Source organism: Vulpes vulpes, chromosome 15, assembly GCF_048418805.1.
Source record: "Vulpes vulpes isolate BD-2025 chromosome 15, VulVul3, whole genome shotgun sequence".
Taxonomy (NCBI): Eukaryota; Metazoa; Chordata; class Mammalia; order Carnivora; family Canidae; genus Vulpes; species Vulpes vulpes.
This window is the reverse complement of record NC_132794.1, coordinates 90406883-90427423: the sequence shown is the minus strand read 5'-3', so window position 1 is coordinate 90427423 and position 20541 is coordinate 90406883. Positions and strand designations below refer to the sequence as shown.

The following is a 20541-nucleotide window of genomic DNA, read 5'->3' as shown; positions in this document are numbered from 1 at the left end:
CATTGATAGTCTTTGGAAAAATGCCTACTTGTGGCCTTTGCCTATTTTTAAAATCAGAATATTTGCTGGGTTTTTTTTTTTTTTTTTGCTATTAAGTTCCTTATGTTTTTTGGGTATTAACCCCTTATCCGATAGTTTGCAAATATTTTCTGTCATTCCGTAGGTTGCATTTTCATTTTGCTGATTGTTCCTTTTGCTGTGCAGAAGCTTTTTTGTTTGATGTAGTCCCACTTTTCTTTTCTTTCTTTTTTTTTATTTATGATAGTCACAGAGAGAGAGAGAGAGAGGCAGAGACACAGGCAGAGGGAGAAGCAGGCTCCATGCACCGGGAGCCTGACGTGGGATTCGATCCTGGGTCTCCAGGATCACGCCCTGGGCCAAAGGCAGGCGCCAAACCGCTGCGCCACCCGGGGATCCCTAGTCCCACTTTTCAATGCTTGTTTTTGTTTCTTGTGCTTTTGGTGTCATACCCGAAAAATTATTGCCAAGACCAATGTCAAAATGCTTCCTGTTTCTTTTAGGAGTTTTACAGTCTCAGGTCTTATATTTAAAACTTTAACCCATTTTGAATTAATGCTTATGAGTGGTGTAAGATAGGGGTCCAGTTTCATCCTTTTACATGTGAATATCCAGTTTCCCATTACCATTTATTGAAGAGACTATCCTTTCCCCATTAAGTGGGATCGAATCCCACGTCAGGCTCCCGGTGCATGGAGCCTGCTTCTCCCTCTGCCTGTGTCTCTGCCTCTCTCTCTCTCTCTCTGTGTGACTATCATAAATAAATAAAAATTAAAAAAAAAAAATTCTTTAAAAAAAAAAAAAAAGGTCAACGTCGGGATCCCTGGGTGGCTCAGCGGTTGAGCGCTTGCCTTTGGCCCAGGGTGTGATCCTGGAGTCCTGGGATCGATTTCTGCATCGGGCTCCCTGCATGGAGCTTGCTTTTCCTTTTGCCTAGGTCTCTGCGCCCCCCCCCCCCTCTGTGTCTCTCATGAATAAATAAAAAATCTTTAAAAAGCCAGTGTCATGGAGGCAAAACCAAAAGGGTCCGTGGGCCACTGTAGATTTAAACAGATTAGAGAGGGAACTGAATACAAGATAGAAACTTAATTGTATTCTGAATTAAAACAAGTCTCAGTTATTAAAGAAATTGGGGGAGGGATACACAAATGGAGTACTTTAAATACGGATGTATTAATCATATGGATGATATTATTGAATTAATTAATTCTCTTGGGTCTGTGAATGGTATTTTGGTGATGAAGGGGATGTCCTTATTCTTAGGAAATGCATGCTGAGGTAATCTTGATGTCTGCAATTTCGAATGATAAAGCGAGAAGAGAAGTGCTGTGCACCTTGAAGGAAGGGGAAAGGGAGGAAGAAAATGTGGCAACCTGTTGACACTTTCTGTGTCCAGGTGATCACCATTATTCTTTTAACTTTAGGATGGGTTAAAAACTGACCAAATAAACGTGTGCACAGGGAGTCTGACTGTCCTGCCCGCTGGACTGATACGGTTAGCTTAGGTTAGGTTAGGGCCCAACGTTGTATCCAAAACTTTCTCGTGGCTCGATAACTTCAATTGCTCCGTAACAATCATAATTGGAATCCTTTTTGTATCATCGCCCCTCCCTCTCGCCCTCCCTTTCCCGCTCCCGCTCCCCTTCCTGGGTTCCTCTGGAGCGCCGAGCCCCCGCAGAGAGGCTTCTGTCCCTCGGCGCTCTCCGTAGATCAGCGAACCCTCATTGGCTGGGTGCCCTCGCGTCGTCAGCGTAGTGCTGCCGCGTTTTTCAGGGGAGTGTGGTTTCAGCGTCTCAATTTTTGGTGGTCGTGCTGGTCCAGGCTGTTGGAACAAATGGCTCAGAAACCGCTGCGCCTGTGAGTGACCGGAGCCCGGCGGCGCGCGCGCCCGTGTGCGAGTGCGCCCGCGCGCCCGCGCGCCCGCGGACCTGCTGGCCGGGGGCTTTCTCGCGCCTGGACGGGAGGAGGGAAAGGCGGGGGTGGGAGCGTGGGAGCGGCTGGCGAGCCCAGGCCGGGTCTTTGCCTGGCCGGAGCAGGTCTATCTTCGCTTCCCAGAGGGGGCCCTCGGCGACACACGCTGGAAGAGGCGGAAGCTCCCAACGTCAGGCCTCCTCCATCTCAGGCCTCTGACACATTTCCCCTTCACGTCTCCGCACCCCCCGTTTATTTACTGACAACAGTTCCTAGCCGTGGGCTCCGCTGGTGGGCCCTGGTCAGTTGTGAACAGACTAGATAGATAGGGCTCCTGCCCAGGCGCACTTTTTTGGGGAGGAGGAGGCGCTGGAGTGAAGAACTCCATCCACCTATTGAATATTTATTAAACAATCGCAGTGTGCCAGGCACTGTGCTAGACATTGCACAGATGGAGTTCCTGCCTTCACGGAGCTTAGAGTCTTGAGCAGATACCAATCAAAGAATCCAGATGAATGTAAAAATATGGTGGTGATAAACGTCAGGAAGAAAAGCTTCAGGGTTTTGGGAGGGGATAAAATAGGGGTATTGAGCTTATTGTAAGAATCAGGAGAGGGAGGATTGAGCCCTGGTTAATATTTTTGTCTTTATTCTAAAGTCCTTGAAATGCCGAAGAACTCCGTGGCAGGATCAATTTTTTTTTTTTTTTTGGAAAGCGATTCTGGCTGCGGTGTGAGCACAAATCAGAGCCAAAGAAGAGGGCAGCTAGGGTTAGGTAGAGTGATGGTAGAAGAAAAGTGCAGGAGTTGAAATTAACAGGGCTTGGAGATGGTTTAGCTGTGAGAAGGAGTTGGCACTGTGGGATCCTAGATTTCTGCCCTTCGGTGGAATAGGAAACACTGGGAAAGGTCCTAGTTGGGGAGGTGAACTTTGAGATGGATATACAAACAGGGTGCTGGCTCTCCGAGAAACAATTTTAATTCCATGTGACAACTACTACGATAGAGGAAGTGCAGGCTCCTGTGGGAGCACCGGTAGTTGGTGACTGGTAGGGACTCGATGGCGTCCTAGAAGAGGTGGTGCTCAGAAGGTAAATAAAAACACATAGTAGTTTGTTACAGAGCTTGCTCTGAGATGCTGTATGGGTTTCTGAAGTTTGAGAAGAAAGTGACTTTCTGAGCCAGTCAAGAAGGCTTTAGAGATGTGTTGGGCCTTGAAGGGTGGGAAAAATTTAGATTCGGAGTGGGTAGGGTGGGGCTTTTAGGAAAGGTAACTACCTTAGGGAATGGCAGAGACAGAGTGATCAAACTGACCATAGGGGAGATTTCTGCTATGGAAATTCGAAGGATCAAAGACTTGTAGAAGGATGTAGTAGCTCTGCAGGCAATGGAGTTCTCTTAATGTTTTTGAGGAAAGAACATTAAATTGTTGGCTATAATTATATAGGATATACACATACCTCTTATTGTAGCCTTCTTCATATAAGTTTGTATCAGAGTGTCTCCCCTTCCCTGATTGTCAGCTTTTTGAGGTTTGAACTAAATCTTTCTCCTTTTTACTCCTAATGTGTAGGAAGAAGAGTAGGCCTTAGAAGAAATAAATGTTAGCATACTCCCTACTTTGTATCCAGTACCTGATTCATTGGATCTCTCTCTGATTCTGCCTCTGCCATGTCACAGGACTCCTAATTGCTCTGCCTAGGAGTGGCCTCCATTCTTCCCCCTCCCTCATTTCCCGCCTGACTTCTCAGTTCAATTTGTGTTCACGTGTTCAGAATTTAAAATTTTTCATCCATTTCTGTCCTTCCTGTCTTCACTTAATATTGCCCTTTTCTAATATTTTTGCTTATAGTTACTGGTTCTTCCAGACCATCTTTCACTGTTACTAAAATGAACTTTCTAAAACATGTCACTACCCAGCTTGAAAATGTTTGTGGTGATATGGACACATGAGAAAGGCATACTGACAGAACAATAAGAACTATAATATTTCAAGATGAGTTCAAAGACATCAATAATTGGTATGAGAAATAGAAAACCATGGAAGTCAGAATTATAAAAACTCAGATATAAGGTGATAGAATAAGTTACTTCACAGCTTAGGGCCAGTCTGTCTTACAAACCTCAGCTCTTACTACTTTTTATGTCTCTGCCCCTTAACACTTAACACTTTACACATACCTCTTATTGTAGCCTTCTTCATATAAGTTTGTATCAGAGTGTCTCCCCTTCCCTGATTGTCAGCATTTTGAGGTTTGAACTAAATCTTTCTCCTTTTTACTCCTAATGTGTTCTTCGCATAGTACCAGGCATATTGCCTTAGCATATTGTAGGTGTCCATACATGGTTGTCAAATGGATGATTGATAGTGGCATTGGAAAGGAAAAGGGTGGAATGAATGTGAAAGATGTTTGGAAAATGGGATTGATGAGACTTGATGACTGGATGGGGGATTTTTGACTCTTGAAGACCAACTTGGCAAAACAGCCATCCACAAACCTTGGGAAGTGAGGAGAAGAAGTTGGTTCCATTTTGGAGGAAATGATAAACTAACTTTTAGATGTGGTGAGTTGAAAGTTTTGGTGACCTTTAGGTGGAGCTGCCCCAAGATCACATGTGCTGAACCTCTCCAGTACCTCAGAGGAACTGAGTCTCATACCTACCTTATCCGGGAAGACTAGTATGTACCAAGCCCGGGAGGCCATTCATGTTTCCTGGACTCCCTTAACATTTATCTCTTGTTTGCAGCTTGGCATGTGGAGATGTTGAAGGAAAGTTTGATGTTTTATTCAATAGAGTTCGAGCAATTCAGAAGAAAAGTGGAAACTTTGATGTAAGACATTTCCTGTTACTGAATCTAATTTTACTGTTATACTCAAACATGCTGAAATAAAGCTTGGACTTTATTCCTTTCTCAGTTGAACGCATACTTTCCCTTTTTGTTAGACTGAGTGATGGTAGGAACTTAGTAGCTGTGGAATGGTAGGGAAAGGGAGACCTCTGTACTTTTTTATACTTTTTGAATTTGAATGTTACTTTCTTACTGTGCACAAAACTGAAAACAGTTGAGCAAAACCTCCCCAGGTGATTCTAGCCCCTGGGTTTGGGAACCTCATGTGTATTTCATGAGTGTGTGGTATGGATTAAATCTGATAACATGTGCAAATGCTTCACAAACTGAAGAGCCTTATATAAATGTTATGTAGGGTTGCCAACTAGAATGTAAGCCCCCAGGAAACAGAAGAGTATTCTAGGTATGGGGACAAGCTGTTCATGGGTTAAAAATGGAGTAAAGACAACAGTCAGGAATGTGGTTTTTCCCCCTATATCTCTCAGGGTATTTAGTACTTAAAGTTTTGTGTTTCAAGACAGATTCTTGGAAGTAGATTTCTCCATCTTTCCCTGACTCCCTCCTCCCCATCCCAGCTTGAGTTTAATGGCCAGCGAGCCAAAATTTAGTAATTTATAGAATCAGATCAACTACTGCAGTTGCTGCTGAAGAATTATATATTGAGATTCTGCAAATGATTAAGGAAAAAAAAAACCTACTTTGAGGCTGTTAAGTAGGCTATTTAGCTGGATTATGTTAATATCAATTATGTACTATTTAATTTTAAAAAATCTCATATCTGTTTAAAAAACTCATTTTAGCTGCTGTTGTGTGTAGGAAATTTCTTTGGCTCCACTCCAGATGCTGAATGGGAGAAGTATAAAACTGGCATCAAGAAAGGTATAGAAATTATTTTTATTTAACAAATGGTTTCTAACAAGGTTTTAAGGTTACATAATTCTTGCTGGATTGTTTTTCATACATATTAATTATTTAAGAATTTCCCTTTGAGCTCCACCTGGAGCTGGGAAGGATGCTTATATACATCTAAATGTTCATGTTTTGATTTGGTTGGGTTTGGTTTAGAAAAATAATTCTCAGGATGCCTGGATGGCTCAGTAGGTTGAGCGTCCAACTCTTGATTTTAACTCAGGTCATGATCTCAGGGTTGTGGGATTGAGGTCCACTTTAAGCTCTGTGCTCAGTGGGGAGTTTGCTTGAGATTCTCTCTCTCCCTCTGCCCCTTCTCTCGTTCATGCTTATGCATGCTCTGTCTCTTTCAAATAAATAAATAAATCTTAAAAAAAAAAAAAAAGAAAAATCATTCTCTTCTAAGTAGGCAGGAATTGAAGAAATGCAACCATATGTGTCCTTTCCTTTTTCCAGTCTGAGTGGCTTTTTTATGAAGCTCTTTAGGGTCTATGTTTCTCTTATTATACAGTAACCATCTTCTTTAAGATGTCACTTCATCAACCAACGATAACTATTAGTCAGGCCACAGGTTGGATAGGATATCCCAAGTGCTCAGCATGTTCCACAAATAGGATTGCAGGCTCATTGCTTTTACGATGATTATTTTTCCTATGGGGAAATATTTCTCAAATTCCAAAGCAGATCTGGTAACTGTATGGTCTCATGTCTGTTTCTCTCACTAGCTCCCATTCAGACATATGTGCTGGGTGCTAATAACCAGGAAACAGTAAAATACTTCCAAGATGCTGATGGGTGTGAGTTAGCTGAAAACATTACTTATCTGGGTAAGTTGATATTTTTTTGTGTTTGTAACCAACATAATAAAATGTCTTCAGGAATTAGTCTCCTGGGAAATTTGTGGCTGGATTCTTCTGCCATTACTGCCCAGAAAATGGGGTTCTTTCCCAAAGTCTGTGTCTCTACCCTTGAGACTCTAGCATTTTTTCCTCTGTATTCTCTCCCTCCTTTTCCCAATCTCCTTGTACTCCCACAACCCAATATATACTCCTGCAGCCAACCACGGAATAAACTATTTGTAGTATACGGAGTACTTAAGGTATAAATTATGTTGAAAAAAATTCCATGTTTGTGGTCTCACCATGTAACATTGCTAGATATATACATCTTTTTAGATTCCTAACTCGCTCTATAGCTCTATGTCTCACTGAGCTTTTGGAAATTCAAGTGGTTAGTCCTGATTCTCACATTTTTCACTCCCTTTGTCCTTCTTAGGTTCTGGTCCACTTTTTAATTTCAGGTTAAAGTTGTTCCCTTTTTACACCAAATCTCTTTTAGTGGTTCTTTTTAGTATCTGGCATTTAAAAAAGCACTGTCAGATTTTGTTTTTGTTTTTGCCTTATCTGCCATCTGGCTATGGCTTCTTGGATTATTCGACTCATTTTTTTCTACAATGACTCCACTGTTCTTCACATTTCCTCTTTCTTGGTCTCTGACTTCTCTGGAAAGCTTCTACAGTTTCTTTACTGGCCTTTATTCTCTACATCTGGCTGTGGCCCTTGTGTAAGCAATCTTCTCTCGCTTCAATCATATGGGGCTCCTTCAGGCAAAAAATTGAGGGACAGATTTTTGTTTGTTGTTTTTAACCATTGCTGTGAGATACACATATTGAAATCCTTTTGTTGTAGATGTTAACATAGGCCTGACTTATGCCAGTTCTTGCAGTAGTTATTAGATTGGATTAAGATTGACACTGTAGATATTTATGGCAGCCATTTTACCATATGACTTTAGTGCCAGTAGTGGAAAGAACAAGGAGGTATTTGGGTTATTTCTGTGAAAGAGATTTTTTGAGATCCAGTAGGAGAAGCAAACAATGAACTTGATAGTGAACATGTGATAGTGAGCTTGAAGTGTTGGGAGATCATCCAACATATAGTTGGAAGCGATCTTTCTAGAGTATATAAGCAAGGTCAATGTGGAGGAATAGGCTTTGGGGAGTTGGTCCCAAAAAGATGAAAAACAAAGTGAGAAGGATCATATGGTTTCAGAGGAAATATAATGAGAAGGAAAGCACAGCTCTGTGGTGGGGGGTGTATATCTTCATCCAGGCGTAGGCAAAGAGTGATTAGAGCAGTGTTGGGGGGAGGTAAAGATCTTATCAAATTCAGACTCTAAATGAAGAGAGAGTGGTTTCAGAAACCAGGAGAGACTATTGTCAGTTACAGGGCGATTCACGACCTTTATGAGAATGGTAGGAGAGGGAAACCAGAGTGCAGTGGGTTCAGGAGATAAGAAGTGAAGCCCTTAGAATGCATGGACTGCATTTTTGAGAAATTGGAAATAGAAGAAAAGGCGGTTTCTCTTTCAATTAGTTTGTGTGTTCCCTTTATCAGTTGATCTGTGTTTTAATTGGCATGGTTTTTTATTGCTTAGTATGTCCATTAGTATGTTTAGTACTCTGTTCTTCTCTGAGTGGAAAGAGCTCACTGAGAAGAGTCTCTGTAGGTGAAAGGAAGGTAAAAGTTGATGGAGCTAGGTCTTAAAGGCAACAGGAAGAAGTAGGTTTAATGGCTCAAGCCAGGAATATATTTAAAAGAGGGTAGAGTCTCTAGTTTTGCCCAGTTGCTCTTTCCACATGTTTGCCGTCTGTCATACGCTGCTGCCTGCTTAAAGAGCATATGCATTCTAGACTGTACTTTTCTCAGAACTGCTGCTTGTTTTTCCTCACCGCCTCTCCCTGAGTCCAGGTGTCTGGGTTTCTTTTAACCCATGTAGAGCCTTCTCAAGAAGGCAGGAAGGCTTTTTCTTAATCAGTGTTTCCCAACTTTTTTCATTTGTAAGGTACCTGGGGTAAACAGACCAGCCTGTGGGGTCCAGCATCCTCCACATAAGGGCTACTCTCCCTGAATGGGAACACAGTTGTAGCCATCCACCACTGAGTCCCTGCAGGCAGAAGAGAGGCTCTAGAAGAGTCTGTGCTCATTTAGACATGCTGAATGGCAGGGAGGTGGGGGCTCATGGCATGGGGAGAGAGATTTATCACTATAATACTCTGTTCTGCAATTTTGACTAAAACTTGTCCATTTTTTTTTTTTGAACCCAGGTCGTAAAGGTATCTTCACTGGAAGCTCGGGGCTGCAGATTGTGTACCTCAGTGGGACAGAGTCCTTAAATGAGCCGGTCCCCGGTTACAGTTTTAGTCCCAAGGATGTATCTTCCCTGAGGACAATGCTGTGTTCAACATCCCAGTTTAAGGGAGTTGATATCTTGCTCACATCCCCATGGCCCAAGTATGTGGGGAACTTTGGGAATTCTTCTGTGAGTAGTGCTTGTTCAGTTGGAATTTCTATAAGCAAATTGCACTAACTTAATTTGGGACTTTTTTTCTTTTTTTTTTTTTAAATTTAAGATTTTATTTACTTATTTGAGAGAGACAGCACAGAGTGAGAGAGAGAGTACAAGCAGGGGAAGGGGCAGGGGGAGGAACAGATTTCCTGCTGAGCAGGGAGCCCAGCGCAACTGGGGGCTCTATCCCAGATGCTGGAATCATGACCTGAGCCAAAGGCAAATGCTTACCTGATAGAGCCACCCAGCTGCCCCTTTTTGCTCTTTATATTGAGTATTTCAGCTCTTAGTACCTTTCAGTAGAAATTTTGTGTAAATTACTTCAGGATACTTAAAACTATATCAACTGACCAAAGCAAAAACTTTAAAACTGGTTGATCTTATGAAAGCACAATTCACAGATGGGCTTGCTGAAATCTTAATTATAAATGAATGATTCTTTAAATTATTTTCCCTGCTTCAATGTCTTCTTTCAGGCTTCCTCATAATATGTTTTGAGGGTTCACTAATTTTTAGTGAAAAGATTTACAGCTAGTGGCAGCTCTACAGTTATATTTCTCTTACCTTCCATTCCACATTGTAGCATTTTGGCTTTCAAAATACATTTTTTTAATGGAATTATTATGGGATAAGTGATAGTGATATAAAGATCTGACCTTGAGGCCAATTCCCTGCACTTCGGCAGAAACCTAAAGGAAGCAAGCATAGGACATAAGAAATTCTTGCTTTACTTGGTATAAAACTAATTTTGCTAACTTCTTTATCTCCAGCTAATACCTTCTCTTAAGTTCTTAAAATAATATTATGGATGAGAGATCACATAATTTGTTGTTAATAAAAGCTAGGGGTGGATGAGGAATAAACCTAGTATTTTTGACAAATTTTATGTTACAAACTTTAACAAGGGCATGGTTGCGTCCTTCTACAAACTACACCTTTCTTGGCTGAGGCAAAATGAAGGATTGCAGGCTTATGTCATGAAGTCTGTGAATGTCCCATTCCAAATAATCTCTGGATCCTAGGGGCCCTGAAAGCTAGCTCTTAATTTTTATTTTTTGCATTGACTAGGACTGTCTGTATTGTCAGAACTATAGGTACACAACAAAGCAAATTATAGAAGCATAGTCTGTGGGCTTCAGAGAGACATATCACTTTCCAAAAAAGATCATAGTAAATCCTATTTTGGATATTAGTGTGGAGGGCTTACCTTACCTTTTAACCCCTGGCTGTCCAGCAGTGGTTCCCATCTCTGCATTTATAATAGCCTAGTTCCTCTTCCGTGTTTGAGATTTCTGATTGCCACAGGTATGGAAAAAAGTAGAAAAAAACTTTTAGGTTCGTTATGATGACTGAATTTCTATTTACTAGGGAGAAGTGGATACCAAAAAATGTGGCTCTGCTTTGGTCTCCAGTCTGGCCACAGACTTGAAACCAAGATACCATTTTGCTGCTTTGGAAAAGACCTATTATGAGAGGCTGCCCTATCGGTGAGTAGCACTGCATTATTTTGGCTTTTTGGAGAATTTGCCTTGGATCTTCTTTTTTTTTTTAAAGATTCTATTTATTTATTCATGAGAGAAAGAGAGACACAGGCAGGCAGAGACATAGGCAGAGGGAGAAGCAGGTTCCATACAGGGAGCCTGTTGTGGGACTCAATCCAGGGACTCCAGGATCATGCCCTGAGCCGAAGGCAGATGCTCAACCGCTGAGCCACCCAGGTGTCCCTTGCCTTGGATCTTCTTTGTGAACTTCTCTTCATCTTAGCCATGTAACATCTTCATTCCTTTCGTTTACTCAGGCACGGAAGTGAGTGGCTCTCAAATTATTTAACTCTTCTCAGTTTGTTTCCTAATTTGAAATTTAGGGGATTGGACTGTATACAGTCCCTGAAAGATGTGCAGATCTGAAGGAACTATACTGTTTCATCCTCACAGCTTCCTGTAACATAGTATGTCCTGTTGCCTGTTTCAATCAGGTCAAACCAGTACTCCTGGTATAGTCATGAAAACTCTTGTCTCAGCCTAATCAATTCAGAAGTATTTCAACTTGATAATTAAGAACTTATATCTTTTTTTTTTTTTTTACTTTTTTCTTAGTTTGAGTTTGGAGATGGAGTTATTAAAGCACGTCTTGCAGAGACAATAAAACCAGTGTTTCATAAGTGATAAAATTAAGTTAACTCTGAATTATCTTCACAGGTAAAGAGCATGGATAATTTCTAAAATAATCTATAAAAACTATTTTAGCTTTTAAGGATCAGAATATACATTTCCCTGAAGAACACATGAAAAGATGGCCAGTAGGCACATGAAAAGATGCTCATGTCATTAGCGATTAGGGTAATCCAAGTCCAGCCCACAATGAGACACAACTTGATACCCACTAAGATGGCTACAATCAGAAAGTATAATTTAAGTGTTGGTGAGGATGTGGAGGAATCAGAACCCTCATACATTGTTGGCAGCAGTGTAAAATGGTGCAGATGCTTTACAAAACTGTTGGCAGTTCCTCAAAAGATTAAATATAGAGTTACTGTCTGACCCAGCAATTCCACTCTGTTCCAAGTGAAGTAAAAACATTGACCCATGCAAAAACTTGTACACAAATGATCATAACAGCATTATTTACAGTAGACAAAAAGTGGGAAACAACCCAAATGTCTGTCATCTGATGAATGGGTAAAGAAAAAGGGATATATCTGTACTTTGGAATGTTATTCAAGAAAAAGGAAAGGAGAACTGATAAATGCTACAAGGGTGAATATTGAAAACATTATGCCAGGGGATCCCTGGGTGGCGCAGCAGTTTGGCACCTGCCTTTGGCCCAGGGCCCGATCCTGGAGACCCGGGATCGAATCCCACATCGGGCTCCCGGTGCATGGAGCCTGCTTCTCCCTCTGCCTATGTCTCTGCCTCTCTCTCTCTCTGTGTGGCTATCATTAAAAAAAAGAAAAAAAAAAAAAAAACATTATGCCAAATCAAAGAAGCTAAGCACAAGAGACCATATATTGTATGGTTGGATTTATATAAAATATCAAGAACATTAAAAAAGTCAAGAATAGGCAAATTCATAGAGATAGAAAGTAGAGTCGTGGTTGCCAAGCCTAGTTGGAGGGGAAATGTGGAGTGACTGCTAATAATGTGAATATGCTAAAAACTATCAAGTATTTTACTTTAGATGGGTGAATTGTTTAATATTTGAATTAGAGCTCTCATTTCTGGAGGCTCTGGGGGAGAATCTGTTTTCTTGCCTTTGAAAGTTTCTAGAGGGCAGCCCAGGTGGCTCAGTGGTTTAGTGCCACCTTCAGCCTAGGGTGTATCCTGGAGACCCAAGATCGAGTCCCACGTCGGGCTCCCTGCATGGAGCCTGCTTCTCCCTCTGCCTGTGTCTCTGCCTTTCTCTCTCTCTCTCTCTCTCTCATGAATAAATAAATAAAATCTTAAAAAAAAAAAAAAAGAAAGTTTCTAGAGGTCAGCTAATGTTCCATGGTTCATGGCCCTCTTGCCCCATCTCAAAGCCAGTAATTCTGGTTGAATCTTGCCACTTTTACTTTCTTCTGTACTCACTTCTCCCTCTGGCACTTGAACTTCCCCCTTCCACTTTTTTTTTTAATTCCAGTAAAATTAACATACAGTGTTATATTAGTTTTAGGTGTATCATATAGTGATTCAGCAGTTCTATACATCACTCAGTGCTCATTGCAGTAAGTATAAGCTTAAGCCCCATCACTGCTTTTACCCATCCCCCACCCACCTCCCCTCTGGCAATCACCAGTTTGTTCTTTATAGTTTTGAGTCTCTCTCTTTTTTTTGTGTTTGTTTTGTTCCCTAAATTCCAACATATGGGTGAAATCATTTGGTATTTGTTTTCTCTGACTGACTTATTCCATTTAGCATTATATCCTTTAGCTCTATCCACATTGTTGCAAATGGCAAGACTTCATTCTTTTTAATGGTTAGGTGATATTCCATTGTATACATGTATCACACCTTCTTTGTGCATTCATTTATCAGTGGATTCTTGGATTGCTTTCATATTTTGGCTATTGTAAATAATGCTGCAGTAAACATAGAAGTGCATATATCTTTTCAAATTAATATTTTCATATTCTTTGGGTAAATACCTATTAGTGGAATTACTGGAACATATGGTAATTCTATTTTAAGTTTTTTGAGGAACCTTCATACTAGTTTTCCACACTATTTGTTCCAGCTTCCATTCCCACCAATATTGCGCAAGGGTTCTTTTCTCTCTGCATCCTTACCAACACTTCTTGTTTCTTGTGTTTTTGATTTTAGCCCTTCTGACAAGTGTGAGGTAGGGCATGAATGATAATGAGTGATGTTGAGCGTCTTTTCATGTGTCTTTTGGTCATCTGTATGTCTTTGGAGAAATGTCTGTTCATATATTCTGCCCTTTTTAAAATTGGATTATGTTTTTGGTGTTGAGTTGTATAAGTTCTTTATATATTTTGGATATACGTCATTTACAAATATCTTCTCCTACTTGGTAGGTTGTCTTTTTGTTGACTGTTTCCTTTGCTGTGCAGGAACTTTTTATTTTGATGTATTCCCAATAGTTTATTTTTGCTTTTTGTTTCCTTTGCCTTAGGAGACATATCTAGAAAAATGAGTATGACACTGCTACAGCCAGTGTCAGAGAAAGTACTGCCTGTGTTCTCTTCTAGGATTTTTATGATTTCAGGTCTCACATTTATGTCTTTAATCCATTTTGAGTTTATTTTTGTGTATGGTATAGGAAAGTGGTCCAGTTTCATTCTTTTGCATGTAACTGTCCAGTTTTCCCAATACCCTTTGTTAAACAGTCTTTTTCCCATTGCATATTCTTGCCTCCATTGTCAAAGATTGATTGAACATACAATCGTGCATTTATTTCTAGGCTCTCTCTTCTGGTCCATTGATCTGTGTCTCTATTTTTGTGCCAGTAGCATATTGTTTTGATTAATATAGCTTTGTAGTGTATCTTGAAATCTGGGATTGTGGTACCTCTAGTTTTTTCTTTTTTAAGATTCCTTTGGCTATTTGAGGTCTTTTGTGGTTTCATACCAATTTTAGGATTGTTTGTTGTAGTTCTGTGAAAAATGCTATTGGTATTTGATAGGGATTGCATTAAATCTGTAGATTACATTAAATCTGTAGTATGGACATTTTAATAATATTTGTCCTCCCAATCCATGAGCATGGCATATGTTTCCATTTGTTTGCATCATCTTCAGTTTCTTTAAGCAGTGTTTTATAGTTTTTAGGGTACAGGTCTTTCACCTCCTTGGTTATGTTTATTCCTAGGTATTTTATTATCCTTGGTGCAATTGTAAATGGGATTGTTTTCTTAATTTTTATTTCTTAACTTGTACTTTATTACTAGTGTATAGAAATGCAACAGAGCTCTTGCAACTTTCCTGAATTCATTTATTAGTTCTGGTAGTTTTTTTGTGGGGTCTTTAGAGTTTTCTCTGTATGGTGTCATGTCATCTGCAAATAGTGAAAGTTTTACTTTCTCCTTACCAATTTGTATGCCTTTTATTTCTTTTTGTGGTCTGATTACTGTGGCTAGGACTTCCAGTGCTATGTTGAATAAAAGTGGTGAAATTGGACATCCTTGTCTTGTTCCTGACCTTAGGGGAAAAGCTCTCAGTTTTTCCCCATTGAATATGGTGTTTGCCATGGGTTTTTTATATATGACCTTTATTATGTTGAAGTATGTTCCCTTTAAACCTACTTTATTGAGGGTATTTATCATAAATGGGTGTTAAACTTTGTTGAATGCTTTTTCTGTATCCATTGAAATGATCCAGTGGCTTTGTCTTTTCTCTTGTTGATGTGATGTGTCACATTGATTGATTTGTGAATATTGAACCACCCCCTGCATCACAGGAATAAATTCTTCTTGATCGTGGTGAGTGTTTTTTTTTTTTATTGTATTGTTGGTTTGATTTGGTAATATTCTGTTGAGAAATTTTGCATCTATGTTCATCAGAGTTATTGGCCTGTAGTTTTCTTTTTTGTAGTGTCTTTACCTGGTTATGGTATCAGAGTAATGCTGGCCTCATACAATGAATTGAAGCTTTCTTTCATCTTCTGTTTTTTGGAATAGTTTGAGAAGAATAGGTATTAATTATTGTAGAATTTACCTGTGAAGCCTTGGTCCTAGACTTTTTGTTGGGAGTTTTTAGATCACTGATTTAATTTCATTGCTGGTAATCAGTCTATTCAAATTTTGTATTTCTTCTTGATTCAGTTTCAGGAGGCTTTGTGTTTCTAGGAATTTATCGATTTCTCCTACATTGTCTAATTTTTTGGTACATAGTTTCTCTTTTATTTTAGAAGATTTTATTTATTTATTTATCTATTTATTTGAGAAAGAGAGTGAGCGAATGAGCAGGTGCACGTGTGAGGCAGGGCGAGGGGCAGAGATAAAGGAGAGAGAAAATCTCAAGCAGACTCCAGCAGATCAGGAAGCCTGATGCGGGGCTTGATTTCATGACCCTGAGATTATGACCTAAACTGAAATGAAGAGTTGGATGCTTAACCGACTGAACCATCCAAGTGCCCTGGCAGATAGTTTTTCATAATACTCTCTTATAATCCTTTGTATTTCTGTAATGTTGATTATTTCTCTTCTTTCATTTCCGATTTTGCTTGTTTGAGTCTTTTTTTTTTTGGATGAATCTGGCTAAAGGTTTATCAGTTTTTTTGATCTTTTCAAAGAATCAGTTTCTGGTTTCATTGATTTGTCCTTAGGTTCTCCTCGTTAGTATAGTGGTGTGTATCCCCACTTGTCATTGATCTGTTCTTGTTCCTTTTTTTTTTTTTTTTTTTTTTTTTTAGTGTCTATTTTGTTTATTTCTGCTCTAATCTTTATTATTTCCTTCCTGTTACTGGTTTGGGGTTTTGTTTGTTCTACTTTTTCTAGCTCCTTCAGGTATAAGGGTGGGTTGTTTATTTGTGATTTTTCTTCTTGAGGTAGGCTTGTGTTTCCCTTTTCCACTTTTAAGGACCCTTGTGATTTTGTCGAATCTACCCAAGTAATCCAAGATCATCTCCCTATCTTAAAGTCAGTTGATTAGCAACTGATTAATTCCATTTGTCACCTTATTCCCCTTTGCTGTGTAAGCTAACATTCACAGGTTATGGGGATCAGGACGTGGACATTTTTGGGGAGCTATTTTGCCTACCACACCTGGGTAGCCTAACAGTGGGAAATATTAGCAGTTCTTGAGGCCACCGCTCTAGTCACTACTTAAACTAAAGAAAGACATTTCTGTCGGGTATTCGGCTGTTTTTCCTTAATGTATTCATGTACTGTTAAATCTTCTATTTAATAATGAGTAAACTTGTTTCAATCATTTTAAAAGTTGCATATGAAAGAACATGACTTTTACCTTGTACTGACATTTACCATTTACCAACATGTCCCATTTACCAACTATAAATGTACTTCCTCTCTTTTAAGAAACAGGTTATAACAGATAAACTGAATTTTGGCTTATTTCCTTTCAGTAATGTGAATATAAAACAAGTATTTGTGTATTTGTTTATATAAAATGGTATTATGCTAGATTTTAAAAATAAAATTAAAAAAATAAAAATAAAAATAAAAATAAAATTATATTTTGTGACAGATTCAGGAAATTTTTGTATCTTAAGGAAAGAGCTCCAAGGGTTGGTATCTGTATTAACAGTCAGCTCACTAAAAATAAAAATAATATATATAATTCCATAACTTTTTTTCTTTTAATTATAAATAAGTTGCTCAATGTAGAATACTTGTAAAACATAGAAAAGCTCAAAAAAGTGTTTTATCATATTTTTTATTTTTTCTAGAAAAATGAATTCATGCTATAAATTATATTTGAGGCATATTTTTTTCCTCTTAAGATTTATTTCTATTTGGTTTGCATTATTATAGCTTTTTTTTTTTTTTCTTTTTAGAAGAGAGAACATTCAAGGAGCAGGGGGCAGAGGAAAAGAGAGAGAGAATCTTAAGCAGGCTCCATGCCCATCACTGAAATTAAGAGTTGGATACTTGCTGAGCCACCCTATTGTAGCCCCTATTACAGATTTTATTACACACAAAAAAAGAGAATAGTATAATGAACCCTCCTGTACCCACCCCCGACTACGTTCAGCAATAATGATCATTTTGTCAATTTTGCAACTCTTTTAACACCAAATGTTGGGGTTTTTGTGCTTTTCAGATATATGATCTCATTTTTTCCTAACAATATCCCTGTGAAGTAGGGATGATTATCCTACTGGATTTATAGGTGACATCTGAGATTATATTACTGATGGTGATGGGCTTAACTCTCTCATGGTCCCATGGAGTCCACATATTTCATAATTGTAAATAAAGATTAAAGTTTTTTGGTGACCTGTTGTCAAATATTTTATAGAAACCACATCGTTCTACAGGAAAATGCACAGCATGCCACCAGGTTCATAGCTCTGGCGAATGTTGGAAATCCAGAAAAGAAAAAGGTAAAGATTTGAGTGTTTGGTGGTAGGTTAATATTCACTGTCTGCCTGATAAATGTTTCTTTTGCCAATTTAGCATTCAGATATTTTCTCCAAGGTCCTAATTCTTCAGTGACTCCTTTGTGAAGATATGGTAATGAAAGGTCAGGTTTCCTTGATTCCTTTGTAGGAGATTTTAAAGAGGGGTTTGAAAAAAATAGGCCCAGTGGAACCAAGGCAAAATTTCAAATGAGTGATGTTCCTTTCTTCCCATACCTGTGTGGCTGTCTTTGTAGGTATTCATGAGTTTGCCCTCAGATGGTACTTTTGCTTTGCTTCTTTTAGCACCTTCGTTTAGTGGAAATAATAGCCTTTATAGGATTCATGTAACCCCTCCTTGGCTTTGAGAAATCTTAGTGATACCTGGAATCTATCTTTGTACAGGAAAACCGTACAGATGAATGAAAGAGAATATACCAGAGAAGTATGTTATTTTTCTCATATCCCTGTGAGCATTTCTGATTCTCCAGGGCCAAAAGCAGGATGCTTCAGATTGAGACAGCCACAGACAGAACAATCAAGCCAGGGAAGAATAGACAGATAAATTATGTGAAGATTATTCTGTAACATGTCATAAACAATGTGCAGAGAAAAGATAACAAATACATACTTTGTTTTTTCCATTATATCTTAAGTTTTGAAGCCCAATGTGTTCTTAGCAAGTTTAGATTTGCGAGTTTTTTACTGCCCTTTCAAGACCCTTTAGCACTCACAATATTTTCACTATAGAAATATTTTATTATTGCTTTACTCTCAGGGGCATGTTAGCTTCAGCCCTATGCAATTCATACTACAGTAAAAAAATATGGACATTTTAAATTTTGGCAAACATTATTAAATTGATCTCAGAGTTTTGTTCTGTATTACATCCCTGCCAACAGTGTATGTATGTTTGTTTGTTTTTTTAATTTCTGTCTGTATTCTCATGGGGTAGTGTCAAATTTTTATTAAAGTTTTTTGCCAATAATATGGATGAAAGATTGTGTATCACTATTAATTGTTGCATTTCTCTGATCAGCACTGAGATTAAATATCTATTTATATCTCTTCTAAAGTTTTCATTATCTGTTCCATTAGTGTGAGAATCTATATAATCTGTATGAATATTTACTTCTTTGCTACTAGTCCCTAAGAAAACTCATCAGCATATGCAGAAGAAATTGCATAATATCAGAGGGAAACATTAAGGTGTCCAATTTAGTTTTCATTACAGAAAAAGAATGGCAGTGCCACAGTTCTGTTGACAAAATACACAAAGATAAAGGACTAGAGATAGAAGCATTTTGTCTTCAAGGGTTATGGAACAAGTCTCCCCTGGGGCTTGTAATGACAGTTGTTTTGTGTAAAAGCTGATTTTTGTAAGGGCTAGCGTTTTGATTCATTGCTTGTGACTTTATCAGCCCTTGGTTAGCCTCTGCAGAGATCACTAAATTGATATTTGGTTTACTGTGTGTTCTCTGAGTCACAAACAGGCCAGTTGCTATTCTTTAACTCAGTTTCTGAGGCTTCTGTGAATATGTTGATTACATTTGGATAAACAGGATTTCTCCTAATATTATGTTTGGGGTTTTTATTCTCCACAGTATCTTTATGCATTCAGTATTGTTCCCATGAAACTAATGGAGACAGCAGAGCTGGTAAAACAGCCTCCAGATGTTACTGAAAACCCTTACAGAAAATCTGGGAAGGAAGCATCCATGGGAAAGCAAATTTCTGCTCCTGAGGTGTGTTCTGTTTCAGAGGTGGCATTTTCTGGGCAGGATTGCCCATTAAATGTACATTTTCCTGGTTATAGTTTGGCTCATAAGACCAATTTAATCCCTAGAATCTAAATCTTTTTCTCCTTGGGAAATCATGATGGTGTTTAGAAAGCCTTAGTAGATTTCAAGTAAGCTCAGTATTTTTTATTTCAATTTAGTTTTCAGTTTCATATTTTGTCTTTCTTTGTCTACACTTCGCTTATGTGTTGGAGTTATACATGTTAAAAGTCTTTATCTAAAGTTGAGTATTTTTAACTTTTTTTTTTCTTTTAAGATTTATTTATTGGGATGCCTGGGTGGCTCAGTGATTGAGCGTCTGCCTTTGGCTTAGGGCATGATCCCGGAGTCCCAGGATCGGGTCTCCAATTGGGTTTCCTACATGGAGCCTGCTTCTCCCCCTGCCTATGTCTCTGCCCTCTCTCTCTGTGTGTGTCTCTCTTGAATAAATAAATAAAATCTTTAAAAAAAAAAAGATTTATTTATTTTAGAGAGGGAAAGCGGGAGAGAGAAAAAGAGAATGAGTGGGGAAGGGACAGAGGGAGAGGGAGAGGGAGAGAGAGAATCTCAAGCAGATTTCCTGCTGAGCTCAGAGCCTGATGTGGGACTCAGTCCCAGGACCTGAGTCTAAATCAAGAGTCAAACACTTAACCAACTGAGCCCCCAGGTACCCCTGTTTTTAACTTTCCAGGCAAGGATCCAACTGCTTTGTAGCAATGTAATTTGTGATTTTATAATAAGTGCTAGCAAGTAAATAGGACTCACTGTGAAGAAATTTCTTAATAGCAAACTTTTCTGAAACTAATTTTTCCCTCATTAAATGAGTGTCAAGTTCCCTTACTGGTATGCATGGTTTGCTTTCTCAGACTTTTTTCTTGTTGAACAATCTCCTCATCTTTTTAATTAAGTTAGACTTATGTGACCTGTGAAATTGTAGGACTACACTAAGACCCTATTGAGAGAGAAAGGAAAAGGCAAGAATTACTCTATAACCTGAATTTTAACTCGCTTTTATAAAAAGATAGATTTGGTAGTATTTTAGGTAAGTATTGAGAAGTATGACTGAGTGCAGGCATCAGGATTAGAAAGATATTTTGCTTATCTAGAATAGGCAGAAAGGACTGGGAGGAAAGATAGATAATGACATGGCAGGAATGTTCCCTTGTATGTGAATGGTTGGCTTCTTGTCTAAAGATTAGTTTAATAACATT

The 20541-nt window shown here is 38.8% G+C and overlaps 1 protein-coding gene across 6 annotated transcripts in view; it reads left to right on the top strand.

Moving 5' to 3' along the window:
- The first annotated feature begins 1672 nt into the window (after positions 1 to 1672).
- Positions 1673 to 20541, top strand: part of CWF19L1 (CWF19 like cell cycle control factor 1) — a 30066-nt gene continuing 11197 nt past the window's right edge. The window contains exons 1-8 of one of the 6 annotated variants that reach the window (XM_025992026.2): positions 1673 to 1875; positions 4677 to 4761; positions 5580 to 5658; positions 6414 to 6515; positions 8795 to 9009; positions 10405 to 10523; positions 17453 to 17537; positions 19157 to 19297. In XM_025992026.2, coding sequence (XP_025847811.1) covers positions 1853 to 1875; positions 4677 to 4761; positions 5580 to 5658; positions 6414 to 6515; positions 8795 to 9009; positions 10405 to 10523; positions 17453 to 17537; positions 19157 to 19297 — 849 coding nt within the window. In that variant the 5' untranslated portion in view covers positions 1673 to 1852. The remainder of the gene's footprint in view (positions 1876 to 4676; positions 4762 to 5579; positions 5659 to 6413; positions 6516 to 8794; positions 9010 to 10404; positions 10524 to 17452; positions 17538 to 19156; positions 19298 to 20541) is intronic. The other 5 variants (XM_025992034.2, XM_072739765.1, XM_072739764.1 and 2 more) reach the window with 5 other exon arrangements.